This window comes from Phalacrocorax aristotelis, chromosome 9 (assembly GCF_949628215.1).
Source record: "Phalacrocorax aristotelis chromosome 9, bGulAri2.1, whole genome shotgun sequence".
NCBI classification, from domain to species: Eukaryota; Metazoa; Chordata; class Aves; order Suliformes; family Phalacrocoracidae; genus Phalacrocorax; species Phalacrocorax aristotelis.
In genome coordinates this window covers 1,564,293-1,582,658 of record NC_134284.1, presented here as the reverse complement: position 1 = coordinate 1,582,658, position 18,366 = coordinate 1,564,293, and the positions used below count along the sequence as shown (strand labels likewise).

At 39.5% G+C, this 18,366-nt stretch overlaps 1 protein-coding gene across 11 annotated transcripts in view; it reads left to right on the top strand.

Moving 5' to 3' along the window:
• The window catches only part of GPHN (gephyrin), a 308,628-nt gene that overhangs the window by 235,573 nt on the left and 54,689 nt on the right, over positions 1-18,366 (top strand). For all 11 annotated transcript variants that reach the window (XM_075103174.1, XM_075103177.1, XM_075103175.1 and 8 more), the window contains 2 exons: positions 11,429-11,471; positions 13,073-13,210. In XM_075103174.1, the coding sequence (XP_074959275.1) occupies positions 11,429-11,471; positions 13,073-13,210 (181 nt within the window). The remainder of the gene's footprint in view (positions 1-11,428; positions 11,472-13,072; positions 13,211-18,366) is intronic.

Below are 18,366 nucleotides of genomic sequence, written 5' to 3'. Positions count from 1 at the left end.
CTCCAGATAATGTTATATACATTTCTTTATTCTAAAATTCAAGCAATTCAGAAATAAATTAATCCTTCCCTATTTGGAACTTTAAAGTTCTTTGCTCTTTATTTCAAGACTAGTCTCTATGTTTCAATTTTAAATGCATGTCTCTCAATTTTTCTCTTTCTTCTTCTACAAAACAGGGAGACATTTCACTCTCCCTGTTTGGAGAGTGAAATGGTAGAGGTGTGCAATCCTTTATGAAACAAACTAGATCAAGTCAGAGAGCTGTGAATGTCATTTTCCTTTTCATTGATTATAGTTTAGACTCATGTATGTAATCAACATTTGCATTTTCCAAAGTCAGTTTTGTCATTATTTCTCTATAATTAATCCATTTAAACAAAGGTGTGGTTTAGCCCCAGTCAGCAACCCAGCACCGTGCAGCTGCTCATTCACTCCCTCCTGGTGGGATGGGGGAAAGAATTGGAAGAGTAAAAATGAGGAAACTCCTGGGTTGAGATAAAGACAGTTTAATAAGTAAAGCAAAAGCTGCGCGCGGAAGCAAAGCAAAACAAGGCATTCATTCACCCCTTCCCACGGGCAGGCAGGTGCTTAGCCATCTCCAGGAAAGCTGGGCTTCATCACGTGTAACAGTTACTTGGGAAGACAAACGCCATTACTCTGAACGTCCCCTCTTCTTTCTTCTTCCCCCAGCTCTATATGCTGAGCATGGCATCATATGGTGTGGGATATCCCTTGGGTCAGTTGGGGTCAGCTGTCCCGGCTGTGCCCCCTCCCAGCTTCTTGTGCACACGGCAGAGCACGGGGAGCTGAAAAAGTCCTTGACCACTGTAAGCACTACCTAGCAACAGCCAAAACACCTCCACATTATCACCGCTGTTTCCAGCACAAATCCAAAACACAGCCCCATACTAGGTACTGTGAAGTGTCATGGTTCAGCCTCAGCTGGCAACTTAACACCCCGCAGCGCTCGCTCACTCCCCCCATCCCTGTGGGACAGGGGAGAGAATCAGAAGAGCAAAAGAACTTGTGGGTTGAGATAAGCACAGTGTCATAATTACAATAAAAATAATAGTTATAATAATAATGATTATGATAATAACAATAATGATAATAAAATGGAAAAGGGGGGGGGGGGAACAGAAACACAAACGATACAACTGCTCACCACCTGCCGAGTGTCGCTGCCCATCCCCAAGCCACCATTGCTGCCTCCCTCCCCCGGCCAGCCCCTCCCAGTAACACACTGGGCATGACGTTACGTGGTATGGAACATCCCTCTGGCCAGTTTGAATCCCCTCTCTTAGCTGTGCCCCCTCCCCTCCCGGCTTCTTGTGCCCACGGCAGAGCCTGGGAAGCTGGAAAAGTCCTTGACTAGCACAAGCACTGCCCAGCAACAATGAAAACATCGGTGTCTTATCTCAAAATTGTTTTCATACTAAGTCCAAAGCACAGCACCGTGCCAGCTGCAGTGAAGAAAATTAACTCTATCCCAGCTGAAACAGGACAAAAGGGTTTTTTTCCATTTTATTGTGCTGTACCATACCTTGGACTGTATGGCATCAAAACTGGCTTGATTAGATATAACTGTGGCATATTTTTTCCTAGACAACCGCTGTTTTCTTTTTTAATCTAGTAGCAAGCTGCTCACCAGCATACATTGTTCGGTATTTATTTGTTTGGGGTTTACTACTTAAATCAGTTTGTTCGGGAAGCTAGACATTAGTTTGTATTCTGTTACACTAGTAATAACACTCAGTGCAACTGATCTCTAGGTTCAGTTCCCAAAGCAATCTAAGTCTTCAGAGTCAGCTTCAGTAATAGAATCTATGGCAAATTAGTCTAGAATCTGAAATAATAATAAATCAAAGTAGATCAAAGCTTCTATTACATTGCTGTTACGGCTTTTGGAGTAATCACTGATGTAAAATGCTATACGTGTGATCTAATTTACTTGTATCAGTAGTGGACAGTGTCTGTTTTAACACACAGAAATCAAATTAGATATATACGTCAGTGTCAGTATCAGTAACATATAGCTTAAATGTCAGCAGGTTCCCATCAGTGCTCCCTACATTATCTTCCTGGTTTTCCACTTTTTCAAATGCAGTTTTGTAACATGGAAACAAGGTTTTTTGGTTAGTAGAACTCCCATAAATTTTTTCATTTAAGAACTGGAGGGGAGAAAGGATGTCCTTATTCACAGTATTTTCTGTATCCCTTTCTCTTCTATGAATTTCCAAGATTCAGAGCTGCTAGAAGCCCAACCAAATTAATATTCTGTTCTAAGGCACGTAACTTCTGTAGGGAGGCTCATGGTTGCCATTCTGCCGGACCTTGCAATCCAGACTGCCAAATTCAAGACAGCACTAAAGGAATCTTATCCTTTTGAGCATTTGAGGCTCAAAGCAAAATCCTAAATGCAAAGCCTCTTCCTGCATTTGTATTTCTGATCACTTCCAAAAATAATATATAACTTGGGTTTGACAGTATAGTTCTCAGTGCAGCATTTGCCTGATTCCAGCCTCTCCTTTCCATAGCTTATGAATCCTTTGAAATCATCACATTATTAATCCATGATGATTCTGATTTCGCTTTAAGGATTCTCCTCAGAAGAATATAGTCTGTGTTTCTGCCTCAACTCAAAGGCAGAAACCTAGCTTTTCATGCAGTAAGTTCACTGTACTGATATTTACTGCTCAGATGGATTCACAGACTGAAGCTTTATTTTCCTTACACTTGTTGCTTCCTAGTTGGAATCTTAACGTAAAAGAGCTTTATTAATTTTTATACTTGAAAGTGTACAAGTCTGAGGTTTTAGATTAATACTGTATACATCAGTGACTATATTATACAATATATGTAAGATTATCATTATCTGTGTTTACTAGTTTTTGCTCTTGTACTTGAAGCCCTTAAATTCGATGCCCCTAGCTCAAATCAAAATGTTAAGATTAACTAAAATCAACTACTTTAGAGTTATGCCAGTGCAGAAATTCTGATCGGACCACATGGGGAAACATATGTTTTGTTCCTGCTCATATAGTTAAAAAGTAGTCCAACCATTCACTTTAAAATGATAATAACTATAAAAATCTCTGACCAAAATTGCTGGCAAACACCAATAGAAAAAGCTGAAATTTAACTCTAAAGATACTTCAAAAAACATAACAAATTAGGTAATGGCCTTTTTTTGACTCTTTAGGCCTGAAGATTTGCTGGTCAGTTGATTGGCGGCTTTTGAAGCTTATCATTGTTTTCGTTTTGTTGTTACTGATTTTGTGTGTTAATATTCTTTTAACATAAAAATGCAAGAAACGTTACCTGTGTAGTCAGCTTCCAGGAAGCTAAGTTTGTAAGCATGAAATACGGGTTATAGGGTTTGTTAGCAATTACAAGTTTGATTCAGAATCCTTTGAGAGATGCTCTTTTACCCCGACAAAAGGGATGGAGGTGTGTAGGCCTTGGACCAGGTAGGAACAAAAGCAGCAGAAGCTAGAAGTTCCAAACAGGCCTCTGTCCCTTCCCCACCAACTTTTATTCAGATTTTTGACAATAACTAGATATTAAGAAAATGGATTTGTGTTTCCCAGTTGTACGGATGGGGTGAATGGTGACTACAGCTATCCTGCTTTCAGTTCAGAAGACATAGCTGTCTGCTGGAACAGAAAACACAACGCTGTAGCAGGGGGCCCTGAGTGGGTACCAAGGAAGACTATATTGGATTTTCTGTTTCCATATTAATGCAAACTTCATGTTTCATGCTGGAAAAAATCCTTAAACCTTTTTCAGGGTACTCATTTTCTGTGTGTCCTTCTTAAGGCACATACTGAGTGATGTTCACGTATGCTGAGCGTTCCAAATGCAGTTGAAATAAATGGCAGCTGAGGGGTTTTGCATTCTGTAATCCAGTTGTAGGCATGTCAAGTTAAATTTAGTCTAGATGTCTCAGTTTAATCTGTGTCTCAGTTTCCCATTTGTAAAGTAAGTCATCCCTCTGCTTCACAAAGATTTTGTAAAAATAAATTCCTTCAGGTGTATTAGTTTGTTTTATACTGCAGAACTGAGCACAACAGAGAAATCTGTAAAGGATTAAATAATTCCCCATTCAGAAGAGAGTTTGGATAATGTTTGGTAAGTGAAACGTGAAACTAGTTTTTTAACAGGGAGATTAAAATGAAATAGCCTTATCTTGTCTCATGCAGAAGCCCTGCTGAAAATAATTATGATGAAATCACAATGCCTACATGTCAAAGGAAAAATAATAGTTGCACACATAACATTGATGTGATACTTCCCAAATGCTGTGTTTCACTTCAACTTGCCAATTTTGCTTGACTATATTTAAATGAAGAATTTATTTTAAAAATCTGATTTTGAGGGTCACACCATTCAAGAAAAATAGTTTCCATTTTTGCAGTAATGCGGAAATTTCATTGTTTTATTGCATTGAAGTTGGCTGTTGCTGGGTCAACAGATAGAAATATGAAAAGAGTTGAAATTTCATTCAAAAGCAAAATACTTGTAATAGAAATGAAACTCTTAAAATGTCAACCTTATTAGTCTATGTCAAGGGTTGGAGAGTAATTTATGGGTTTCCTGAGGACAAGAAGTTTTATATATCACTTAAGTATTTTTAGTCCATCTGATTGATGGCAGCTTAAAAAGCTGGTTGAAATGGAATGGGCAAGGAGTTTAAAAAGTCTTAATGCTGGTCAGATAGGACAGAACTCAGACATCTACCGCATACTTGTAAGGCTAAGTGATTCATCAGTCAAATTGCCAGGATGTGAGATTGTATGAAAACAGGCAAATAAATTCCATTTCTGTGGCTAACTACAAGGACAACAGGAATCTTCGTCTCTTGTATCTGTTTGGAAAGAACACTTATTCTCTCTGCCTTTATTTACACTATCTACTTCTCAAACTGGAGAATATTTCCAGGGCATTTGGGGATTGTTTAAGATTTTCATTCAAACAAATAAAAGATCTTGCTCACAGCTAATAATACAAGTAGTAGAACTTTCGATTTTCTCAAGTGCAGTTCCCAGAGATCTCTTGTGTCTTACAAATCCCACTTGGATTCTGTTAGCACAGGTTTGAAATATCTGTTGGAGGTTGTGCACAAAGTGTTTGGCAATAATTTTTATGTCTTGATTTAATAAAGGCTTTACCTTCCACAAGATGCATGTCCTCTGTGTATTTGGGTATAATTAATACTGCTTCTCTGAACAAAACCAGTATGATCTTGAATAAGCCCTGAGCATCCCCTAAAATATCACAGATACCTGCTGTCTTTCTAGTGTTATTCATACAGTATAACGCACTCTTTAAGAACACAAAATCTAGCTCATGTTTACATATGTATGAGAAAAAAATATTTCATTAAAATTCCTGTGGAGAAATAAAAACTACTTCCTTTCTCTTTGCCTCTTTTTATTCTCACCTATCAAGCCTATGCTGCCAGTTTGTAGTAGCAAGTTTGCTTTCCTGTTAGCTTTCTGACCAGCTGTTTACTATTTTATCTCCTTTTTTGCTGTATACATCGTAGTTCTTCCTGTTTTCTCCTTCAGTGAGGTGTTCAGATTGCAATTTTAGTTGATGTTTAAGATTTTGTTTGAACCCTCTTCTAGTAATAAATGTACTGATTTTGCATCTCCAGGACAAGGTCAGTTTCTGTTGAGAGATAATGACTGATCAGGATTGTATTTGCATACCAGAAAGCTGCCCTTTGCCTTCACATTTCATTTCGTTTCAAATATTGGATAATATCTTTCTTTTTAATACTGCTCCTGTAAAAGGAACCGATTCAGCCCTCATGTTTCTGCAGTGTATTCATCAATCCACTTCCACTGTCCTGTTTGAACAGTAGTTAGGATGAACCATAATCTGACCATAAAATTCCATTTATGTGTTCATAGTCTACTAGGAAACAATGATCAAAATTAAATATACCTTTATGTGAAGTGCAGGTGACTAGGAAAAATCTCAGAAAAGAGAACTTGAAGATTACTTTTGTTCAGTGTCCAGTCTACTAAGCATAACACCTTGTAAGTGGTAAAATATGCTCCTAAAATTATTTTGGCTTCAAACTATTTTTTGCTTATTTCTTCCCACTGACTCCAAATGAGCAATCCTGTGTGTAGAATCCTACATTATTCATATTTAAATTTTTGTGAGATGAATCCCACCAGCAGTGCTGCTCCTTTTTAAAAATGTGTTTATGAGTAATGTCTGCTGCTAGCTAATTCTTTGAGCTCACTTCCCCTTTCAGAGGTGTTCTCAGTATAACAAGAAAAAATTATTCTGTAGTTTTGAACTGACTTTAGTCCTAATTTAGATAGCCATAAAGCATACTCTTAAGACCTTGCATATTCAGCTCAGTATAAAAGTGCTCTTTGAATAGGAATGTATGCCTGAAATAGGAAGATTGCATCTTGTAATAGGATTATTTAATCCCCAAGTAGTTTGTTAAATGTTTTCTGAAGTACACCGTTCCAGATATACTTTTCCTGTGAAATTTTTTTAACAACCTCATTTTTATATTCCATATTAATTCAATCAAAGCAATTGCCTCTGTTCTTCAGATTAGATTTAAAACAATTTTTCAATGAAACCAACCGATGTATTTCATTACATTTTTTAATTTGATCCTAGTTTAAGCTTATGGATATTGCTTAGAGTAACAGGCCAAAATCAATTTTTACAGTAGTTTTACACCAGTTTGAGACATTGTTATTCACGGTTTAGTTTTGTTTTATGTATTTATTTACAGACACTGTTTAATGCATGTTGCAGTCTTAGAGGGGAATAGGTATGTTAGGCAAGAGACACCATGCAACCGCCTACAGTTATAAATCAGGTCATTTGTGATTTGGAATCTACTTAAAGCAGGCAGGTATTTGAGAGACCATTCAAACGGCACGTGCATAGGGTATATTGTACAGAACTCAGATCATATAATTACTAATAAATCACCTGTAGAAGAAAGCAGCAGCATACTTTCCGACATCACACAGAATACTGTCTTCATAAAACTGCTGAAGTTTCAAGGAGAGGTTATATGAGTTATGCACTTTCTCACTGACAGCAAGTTGGAGTAGGTGCAATACGTCATAAACAGGCCTGCCTGGTGTTTATGGGGCAGGTAGAGGAATAGAGTTCTTAAACTGTTAATGGCTGCTGTGCTTTGCGTACCCTGTTTCCTTCATTACAGCTTGGCGAACTCATTCCCTTTGCTGTACCTTAGTCCTCTGTGTCTGTATGTACGTTTGGGTTTCTGCTGGTGGTTCCACATTCTGCATGCTTTCCTCACAGCGGAGCAATGTGCTTTCCCGTAAATGGAGAAGGTTATGGGTTAGCCTCCTGCAGGCTCTGTGTTCCTGAGAAACAGGCTCTTTCTGCTGGTGATAACTCATGTTTTGATGCCATTGTTCTGAATTGTTCTTCATGTTGTGAAACTGAGTTGAAATGTACTCCCGTAAGAGTTAGCTTTTCATATTGGGCTGGAAACCCTTCATCCTTGCGTAGTAACTTGTTTTATTATAACCAATGGTTTTTAATTGTACCTCCCATAATGAAGAGCTGACTTAATACTCTGTGCTAATCTTGTTATAACTTTAAAAAGGTAAGTAATTTCTCTAACCATTCATAACAGTCATGGTAAAGTGTTGAAGGGTTTTTAAATTTTTGTTTTTTCTTTATTTTTCACATGAATTTTTTACTTGTAGCATGACCTTTTCTTTGTGTCTTTTTCTATTTTCCTTGTAAAATTTTTTTTGTGGACTGATTTTTATTTGCAGCAAAACAGATTATATAGATAGAAATAAATCCAATGTAGTACAGTCATTTATTTCATTTTTCAGACCAAACATGATTGATAGATAGAAATTGTCAACAGGACTCTTTATTTTACCATTCCCTTAATTTATTTTCGAGTACTTTATTTCACATTCTATTTACTACTTCACCCTATGGGAGAAAGCTTACTCTGCATTCCAGCATGATGAAATTATATTTCAAAGAACATAAAATCCAGATTGCTTAAAAAACAGAGTAATGTGAATTGAATGCTTTGGGTTTGATCACGTTCTGCCTGAACTACGCAGGAGAATGGTACTGGCTGGTAGCCCACTGTGTCTTCTGCCAAGGTACCTTGTGAGCCAAGAGGCTGTAGAATGGACAAATAATAAATCTATACTTTCCTTGTGATAGGAGACAGCCTAGCTCATGATTTCTATAACTACCTGTGAATGAGAGTTATAGTAAATAATTCTACTAATCACTAGCCCCAGTCAGTCCTGGTACTATACAGTGTAATACAGATTCTTCACTTAGCAGTAGCTGTGAAAGAATACAGATATGTTTTTTTTTGTAAATGTCACAGATAACTAACTAGTAAAACATATAAATAATGACTATGATAGAAGGCACTTAAAGCGCATGACCCCGTTTATACAAAGCTCCATTGCTGCTAAAACTGTATGCCTTAGAAAACTGGTGGGTTTTATTCAAAATCAGTTTCGTTTAAAAATAACATTCAGGATATCAACGTGCAATTCATATTAAACAAACAAAGTATTATGTAATAAATAATTTTGGTGTCAGTTATGTTAAAACAGCTGTGAGCATAGGCTGGGGAACGATCAAGTTTAGCTGATCAAGCCTTTTATTTTATTATCATGGATTCCTCTTCCACAGCTGCTTTTAAAATTTGTGGGAAGCAAATTATTTCTCATACTGCATATGTTGCCCATCAGGTGAGTGATAACATGGAAACTGTAGGCTGGGTGTAAGAAATCAAGAAGTAAATTTAAAGTCTTCTGTGTGCACAGAATTTTAAAAATTACCTGTAAGAGGCTGCGTGTGAAGCCAGCTGTCTTTTGTTACCATTGTCATTTGGACACTGTAAGAGCAAAACTTTGTCAGCACGTTTTTTATATTAGAAGATTTGATCTGCAAATCTCAGCTGCTCTGTTCATTATAAATCTCTTGTTTTTGTCCATACACTAGCTCCACTATAGGTTGGAAGGGCTTAAAGATGAACTGAGGAGGAATAGAGGCTACAACTCGAGAGTAACTATTACTGCTCAAAGGAGCTGTTTTCCATTCGCAAACATTGCTTTGCGCTATGGGTTTGGGCTCCTTCTGTTCCTCCACTTTGTTGAAGACTCTCTCTTGACTTCCATTTTACTTCTTTAGCACTGTCTTTGTCTGCTAACATTTTTCCTCCTTCTCTAGTAGCTTTTATCTGTGTCCTTTGGATCACATATTTTACTTAGTTTGTTTTAGTAGATTGTTTCAAACGTTTGTGTTGTGTATTTTTGGTTTTTTGCCTTTTTCTTTAGGACTACGTTATCTCACTGAGTTTCATTCCACAGTTTGCTGAATCGCTTGGTTATTTTGCAGCAGGCCCATTCCTCGTTTTCTCTTTTCATACAGTTTTCAGTGAGAAATAAGAGAGCCTCTTCCATTTTAAGCAGTAGTCTTACACACATAGGCCCATGTCTCCTTTTGCACACACCATCTTCTGCCTTGCCACGTCCATCCTGCTTCTCTTTCTCTCTCTCTCTCTCTCTCTCTCTCTCACACACAATTTGTGCCTCTGTCTTGTGCTTTCTTTCCAACCATCATACCATCTTTTTGGTCCAGAATTGTCCTTTGGTAAATTACAGGTAAATTTTTACTTCTTCCAAAGAGAGTTCATGTCATGCCTTTGAAATCCGGTGAAACAACTCTGGGCCAAATTTGGGCATCATTAATATTTTGTTTGCAGTTTTCTTGTATAGTATTTTTGGTGGGAAGGAGGGAGGGTTTGGGTTTTTTCGTTTTGTTTTTTTTAAACGACGGGTTTTTTTCAGGGAAGGACACCATAACCCACTCTAAGTTGCAACATTACTTTCCATAAGTTATTCCATTACAATAAGTAGACTGTGTTGCGCTGTAGAATCCTATTTTTTTTCTGTGAATATACATTTGGGGCAAGCTGCTGTGGAACAGAAGAAAGAGGTTTAGAAGCTGGGGCACAGTTGGTTTCAGCCTTAAATGGTTGTTCCTTTCTGAAGACAGCTTTTGGGGGATTGAATGTGTACCATCTTCATCAGTTGTTAGATCATACATATTCACTTTCTAGGCAATTTTTCTGTAACTGCAAATTGAAACTGTAGTCTGAAAGACAATCTGGATTCCCTCCTTTGCTTTTTTAGCAGAGATAAATGTTCTGCAGGGAAATTACACCCTCAGCATCACCTGTGCTATTCCACGTCTTTCACCACCTGTACACATTTTTTCTTTATTAGTCCTCCCAATACATTTGTCACTAAAGTAAAAAAGAGAAGGATTCCATTCATAGTCTCTGAGAGGTTTGTCTTCCTGTGAAGTTTACTGTAGCTGGGGTTTTGTCCGCACAAAAACCTTTTATTCAAGTGTTAGCAGTTCAGGCAGCTGACCCGCCAGCAGATAGACTGCTGTCCAAATTAGTTGCAAAACTTGCAACTTCAGTATTATGATACAATGTGCTATCTCCAAACCTGAGAAGAAGTAACATAAGCTGACACTTCAGTATAGATAAAGTTTAAACTGTGCTTTGTTTACAGGACTGATACTCTTCAAAAACTTCTTTTTTAAATCTGGGTGGTAAACAGATGGAACTCTAAATATCCAGTCTTACTAGCTTATTAGTCCAATAGTAATCCTCCAGTTTCCCTGGAGTCAGAGTAATGTATCTGGAATAGCACAGTGGCAACTAAGCATCTAGGAAGAGGATTTGTTGAGAAGCCAGTTGTCATTCTCACGCAGTTACTTTTTAAAGCAGAATTGCACTGTAAAAATCATTCTGAACATAGCCTTTCTTTTAACCAAACAGAAACAACTGAGTGGCTCCAGCCAGGTGCTGTTTATACAACTGTGAGTTGCTTATACAGTTCCAAAGAAGTCTTATTAAATACTTCAGAATCAACAAAATCTAAAATAAGTATTTTAAACTTTTTCTATAATACCTGCAAATATCAATAATAGACTTTTAAAGCAGATCATGATAATATAGTTATGCTAGTATTTTGTCTAGTTGTAAAACAGGACCTAGATTCAGAGTTACTGTCATTACAGTTGTGTAAGAAAATTTTGTTTAAAACTGGAGCTTAACACAGAATTTTAACCACTGTGTTCTTCGATATTACTCTGTTACTGTCATTAGGCCATCTTGTTTCTTATGGTGGGGGTGGGGGTGTGGAATCAAATTGCTTCTATCAGATTCTGACCATCAGCTATTACCCTTCTGCTTAAATATACTTATCTCACGTAGAGTATGTAAGAATGCTGCTGAAAGTATGTACAGCCTCTGTCTTAGATCCCAGGAGCTTGCCCATTATATCTCTGTATTTTGCGTTCTTGTTAACTTCTGTAGCTCATAGACTCTGTGCTCTCTCTGCAGGTCCAGTCTAGGTGCAGCAGCAAGGAGAACATCCTCAGAGCAAGTAAGTACTGAAACTTCATCGCTCTGTTGAGAAACTAAGACTGCTCAGAAGTCTGAGTCATATCAACTGCAAATGATAGTTAGATGAGAAGAGAAGGATATGGTTGGGACATAAGTGGGTGTGCAGAAGAAATTTAATAACTGAAGAAAATGAAATTCAGTCCAAAGAGAAAATAAAAGTGTAAATAGCTCATAGTGTTCATGTGTTAATGGATAGTTGCCATTTAATTTTTTCTTCCAAGTTGTTCTTTTAATGACATGGAGGCCTATGTGTTTTGTGGTAATGTATTGTAAATGATCATGTGTGTGCAAGTTTTATGTACAAAAAGAATCAACATTCAAAGACAATGAAGATGGAACATCTCAAGTTGAATATATATGATTTTTATTTTCATACCTGAACATGAGATTGAGTGTTGGGTTACATAAAACCAAACTAAAAAATGCAAAGGTTAAGAATTCTGATTTGATCCAAATGACCTGTTCTTTAATTTGCACAATTCCTTTCCTTTGTTTAAGGGAATCTTTCCTAGTCTAGAATTTGATCCACCATATGTAGATATATATAAAAAACAACAGGAATAGGAAGTTGCTTTTGGTGATGAGAGAAGGCTGCCAGGTATTTTCTACCTTATACAAACAATTGACTTAGATGCTTCAAAGCTAGAACATTAGTTTGTCATACAAAATGCTGCTTAATGTAGTTGTTTTTAGAGCCATCTAACTTTTGACATTAGTGAAAGATAACTTGGGGAGATCTGAGTTGTTTAATGTCATTTACTTGTAATTAAAAAGTAACACTTAGTAATCTTAAAATGAAAAAATCATTAAAATTAAAAAATCATTATTTGTTTGTCTCTGGGTCTGTTTAAATATATGATACCTCTAAAAAAGGGTTAGGATTTGTTTGTAGGAAGAAATAGGGAGAGAGAAGGTTTAGTAGTTATGCATGCATTTCTTCCTTTAGGTTATTCATGCTAGTGTTAAACCTGAAGGGGCTCTATTTTTGAGTATTTTCTTGGCTTCTCTTGCAAAAATAATGGGTGCTACTTTTGGCATTGAAACAAAGTTGTCAGAGACTAGAGGATTTTATCTATTTTCAAAAAAACTGTGTTGAATAAGGCATTTCTCAGCAGGTTTTAGCAGAACCCTTGACTTAAGCAAATGACATGTATTAGAGATAGAATTCCGAATCTTAAGGTAGTAGTCTGGGCACCATTCAAAGCATTCAAGGAACTGAGTTAGTCTCAGATTTTCATCCTTAGTGTAAAATATCTTGAAGGGTTTCAGTTTCTGATTAACTGATCCTTTTATGCTCATCAAGACTTCTGGTATGTTTTGCGTGACAGGTAAGGATATACACTTTAGTGAACTCTTCCAACTACAAATTTCATTTTGTTTTAAATCTCTCTTTTGATTCTAGTTGATTCTAGGCCCTGTATGGGCCTTCCCAGTGTCTGACATAAATGCTCAATAGTGATAACTAAGTAATTTAATTTACCCCAAAGTGCTGGATTAATTTCAGTAAAGTGGTTTAAGTGAACATCATTGTGTACATCTACACATTGTAGCGTACATAAACTTGGTGCTCTCTTGTTGCAGGTCACAGTGCTGTTGACATTACCAAGGTAGCAAGAAGACACCGCATGTCTCCATTCCCATTGACATCTATGGACAAGGCCTTCATCACAGTTCTGGAGATGACCCCAGTGCTTGGAACAGAAATCATTAATTACAGAGGTATTTTAAGTTGGATTCTTTGTGAGGTTTAGGGTCATTATTTTCTTATTTTACAACCTTCTTAAGCACTTGCTCTTTAATTAACATTGTGAGGTGTCTGAGACAGTACCTTCTCCAGGAGAAGCTGTCTTAGGAAATGCCAATAATAGGAGCAGAAGTCTTCTTTCAAAGTCAGAAGAATGTTGATTGAGCTCAGTGCTGCTCCCTCAAGGAATCTGTAATGGAACTCTAATTGAAAATATAAATGAATTTTCTAGTGGTCTGTGTTAAATGCAACAAAGCTAAAACCTAGAAATGACACTTTGCCTCAGTGGTTGATTTAACACTGGACTTCTGTAGATGCCGAGTAGCTCTAAGTTGTACTGTGGTTGTTCACTCTGTTCTCTTACTGTGGGAGATTCTCACTAAACCCCCTTTCCAGTCTGAGATTAGTGATCAAATCAAAGGGATTATTTGATCACTTTGGTCAAATTTGGTCACTTTTTTCCATGTCTATGACTTCAACAGTTTGTCTCAGTCTGTTTTTCCAGATCCTACTTGGCCTACTAGTCATTCCAGATTTTGCCTCTTCTCATAAATGCAACATAATTCCCTTTCTCTTCTACCACTACATTTGATCCTTTTCTGGTATTTACTTGCATTTAATGTTTGTTTTATTGAAACTTTATAATCAAGGGTAACTGTTGTTGATTTATACAGTGAGGTTGTCTTAAAAGGCACTGAACAGCAGGCAGTATGTCAGACCTTGTGACTGTCTATACTCATAAATAAATGGGGTTAGGTAAAGCCATTTTCTGTCTTTAACAGGAATTAGCAGGGTACCTCTCATGTTTATTCATCTAAACTATCATCCCTCCTGAAATAGTGTGTTCATGATGTCTATTAAGTATCTCCCTTACTTCTGCTATCCCTTACACCAAACCTGGGCATTATCTGGGAGAGTGTTCTTGGCACAGAACAAAACCATGACAGGAATCATGCTGACAAGTAATCCTAAAGTAGGTAGGAAACCTCCTCCAGGGATTCCTCTGGATTTTCCAAAGGTACAATGGTGAGCAAGGGGGTAGTGGAACCACAAGCCTCAAGAGGGAAAATGTTCAGGACATTGGTGGACTCCAGATAGCAGAGAGGTACAGATGGTTTTAGAATGGGATATCCTGTCTTCTGGCTTGAAAATTTAAACTTTTCCTGCTCTCCACCAAATCTTTGTGCTGCCACAAGCCTTTGAGATGTCTTCATATTGATATACTGATTTAGCAGGCTGTACATAGAATCACACCTGTGTGTTTAGTCACTCCAAGAGGAGATCAGCACTTCCTTGTGCCTTGGTAGCAGGAAACAGATCTCTGAGAAGATGCTGCATATCCTGCATTCAGAACAGCACTGGATCAACAAGGAGTATGCATATTACACCTTGCACTTTCATAATGGTGTACAGATTAGAAGAAGGCATTAAGGCATAATTGCCTGAGTATAGCTGTTAGATCTTTTTGGATAGCTGTCAGTTAAATATCTTTCCTAAGACAGCCCTTTGTGGGCAACGGGATGAGCCACAGTGTTAGGTACATTTAGTCCAAATAGACACTATGTATACAACACTGAACTGAAATAAAAGATAGAAATCTGGCATGTACCTCCCTGAAAAATAAGAACAGCATATGTTTATTTTGCTATATAAGGTACTGTTAAGGTACCTCTTTGAGAGAGCTTTAAACTAGATGCAAAGGTGAAAGGGGATAAAACCAGGCTTGCGAGGGTTGAGCCTAGGGGTGGCATGCCTGTGTTGGAAAAGAGATCAATAGATCAACTGAAGTGCGTTTACAGCAATGCATGCACCATGGGCAATAAACAGGAGGAGCTGGAAGCCATTGTGCGCCAGGAAAATTATGACGAGGTCGCCATCGCGGAAACATGGTGGGATGACTCACACAACTGGAGTGCTGCAATGGATGGCTACAAGCTTTTTAGAAGGCACAGGCAAGGAAGGAGAGGTGGAGGGGTAGCCTTGTATGTTAGAGAGTGTTTTGACTGTCTAGAACTTAATGACAGTAATAATAAGGTTGCGTGCTTATGGGTAAGGATCAGGGGGAATGCTAACAAGGCAGATATCCTGGTGGGAGTCTGTTATACACCACCCAACCAGGATGAGGAGACAGATGAAGTACTTTACAAGTGGTTGGCTGAAGTCTCACAATCTCTAGCCCTTGTTCTTGTGGGAGACAGCACAGCAGAGAGAAAGCAGTCTCGGAGGTTCCTGGAGTGTGTAGGAGATAACTTCCTGACGCAGCTGGTAAGTGACCCAACCAGGGGAGGTGCCCCGCTGGACCTGCTGTTTACGAACAGAGAAGGCCTGGTGGGTGAGGTGGTGGTCGGAGGCTGTCTTGGGCTCAGCGACCATGGCATGATAGGGTTTTCGATTCTTGGAGAAGTAAGAAAGGGGGTCAGCAAAACCACGACCCTGAACTTCAGAAGGGCAGACTTTGGATTGTTAAGGCATCTGGTTAACAGAGTCCCTTGGGAGGCAGTCCTGAAGGGCAAAGGGGTCCAGGAAGGCTGGATGTTATTAAAGAAGGAAGTCTCAAAGGCGCAGGACCAGGCCGCCCCCATGTGCCGTAAGTCGAGCAGGCGGGGGAGAAGGCCAGCTTGGCTGAATAGGGAGCTTTGGCTGGAGCTCAAGAAAAAAAGGAGAGCTTACTGCCTTTGGAAGAAGGGGCAGGTGACTCAGGAAGACTACAAGGATGTTGTGAGGTTATGCAGGGAAAAGATTAGAAAAGCAAAGGCCCAGCTGGGACTTAAACTGGCCGCTGCTGTTAAAGATAACAAAAAAATGTTTTTATAAACACATCAGTGACAAAAGGAGGGCCAGGGAGAATCTCCCTCCTGTGTTGGATGTGGAAGGTAACTTTGCCATGAAAGATAAGGAGAAGGCTGAGGTACTTAATGCTTTCTTTGCCTCAGTTTTTAATAGTCAGACTGGTCATCCTCGGGATTGTCAGGCCCCTGTGCTGGGAGATGGAGATGGTACGCAGAATAAAGTCCCAGTTGTTGAAGAGGTGGCGGTCACCAACCTGCTCCTCCACCTGGATGTTCACAAGTCCACGGGGCTGGATGGGAACCACCCGAGGATGCTGAGGGAGCTGGCAGAGGAGCTCGCCAAGCCACTGTCCATCATTTATCAGCAGTCCTGGTCAACTGGGGAGGTCCCAGATGACTGGAAACTAGCGAATGTGACACCCCTCTACAAGAAGGGTTGGAAGGAGGATCCGGGGAACTACAGGCCTGTCAGCCTGACCTCAGTGCCAGGAAAGGTCATGGAGCAGATCATCTTGAATGCCATTATGTGGCACGTGTGGGACAACCAGGCGATCGGGCTCAGCCAGCATGGGTTTATGAAAGGGAGGTCCTGCCTCACTAACCTGGTCTCCTTCTATGATAAGGTGACCCGCTGAGTGGATGAGGGGAAGGCTGTGGACGTTGTCTACTTGGACTTTAGTAAGACCTTTGACACTGCCTCCCACAGCATTCTCCTGGAGAAGCTGGCTGCTCACGGCTTGGACAAGTGCACTCTGTGCTGGGTTAAAAACTGGCTGGATGGCCGAGCCCAGAGAGTGGTGGTGAATGGAGTCACATCCAGTTGGTGGCTGGTCATGAGTGGTGTTCCCCAGGACTCAGTGTTGGGTCTGGTCCTGTTCAATGTCTCCATTGATGATCTGGATGAGGGGATCGAGGGCACCCTCAATAAGTTTGCAGATGACACCAAGCTGGGTGGAAGTGTCGATCTGCTGGAGGGCAGGAAGACCCCACAGAGGGACCTGGACAGGCTGGATCGTTGGGCCGAGGCCAACGGTATGAGATTCAACAAGGCCAAGTGCCAGGTCCTGCACTTGGGTCACAACAACCCCATGCAACACTACAGGCTTGGGGAGGAGTGGCTGGAGAGCTGCCTGGAGGAAAAGGACCTGGGGGTGCTGGCTGACAGCCACCCGAACACGAGCCAGCAGTGTGCTCAGGCGGCCAAGAAGGCCAATGGCATCCTGGCTTGTATCAGGAACAGTGTGGCCAGCAGGAGCAGGGAGGTGATCGTGCCCCTGTGCTCGGCACTGGTGAGGCCCCACCTCGAGTACTGTGTGCAGGTTTGGGCCCCTCACTGCAAGGAGGACATCGAGGTGCTGGAGCGTGTCCAGAGAAGGGCAACAAAGTTGGTGAAGGGTCTAGAGAACAAGTCTTAAGAGGAGCGGCTGAGGGAGCTGGGGTTGTTTAGTCTGGAGAAGAGAAGGCTGAGGGGAGACCTTATCGCTCTCTACAACTACGTGAAAGGAGGTTGTAGCGAGGCAGGGGTTGGTCTCTTCTCCCTAGTAACAAGCAATAGGGTGAGAGGAAATGGCCTCAAGCTGTGCCAGGGGAAGTTTAGGTTGGACATTAGGAAAAACTTCTTCACTGAAAGGGTTGTCAAACATTGGAACAGGCTGCCCAGGAAGGTGGTGGAGTCTCCATCCCTGGAGGTATTTAAAAGAAGGGTAGACGTGGTGCTTGAGGATCTGGTTTAGCGGTGGACTTGGCAGTGATAGGTTAGTGGTTGGACTCGATGATCTTAAGGGTCTTTTCCAACCTTAACGATTCTAGGATTCTATGATACTGTAGCATTATTTTTTTTTTTACATAAAAATAGTTTTGATTTTTAAACTTCTAGTACAAAACAAAGTGAACAAATAAGTTCTTGAATTTGGGTTGTATTGATCATAGGCAAAACCAGTTATTGATAAGCTGTTATTTTTCAATTTTTTGTCCTTGATTGTATAAATATGTCTTATTCTCTTGTCATTTATCTTTATATTCATTTTTCTCCATCTCTGTCTTTTACACTTCAGAGTGAAAACTTATATACTGTTTCAGGCACTTTTGTGTTACTGACGCTCTGTTTCTGGACAGAAGCTGTATTTTCCCTAGAAGTTAGTAAAATGCAGCTAAAAATATTCTCCTAGGTAGACAGAGAGTAAGCATAATCCTCACATGCTACATGTGTGTTGATATATATAACAACATCACCATCTATTAATACATATACATGAGCCTTTGTGCAAACGTATTTATATCAACAGTAGGTAGCAGCCTTTTCATATATCTGATTTGTAAACTTCTTCATTAGAACTATGATG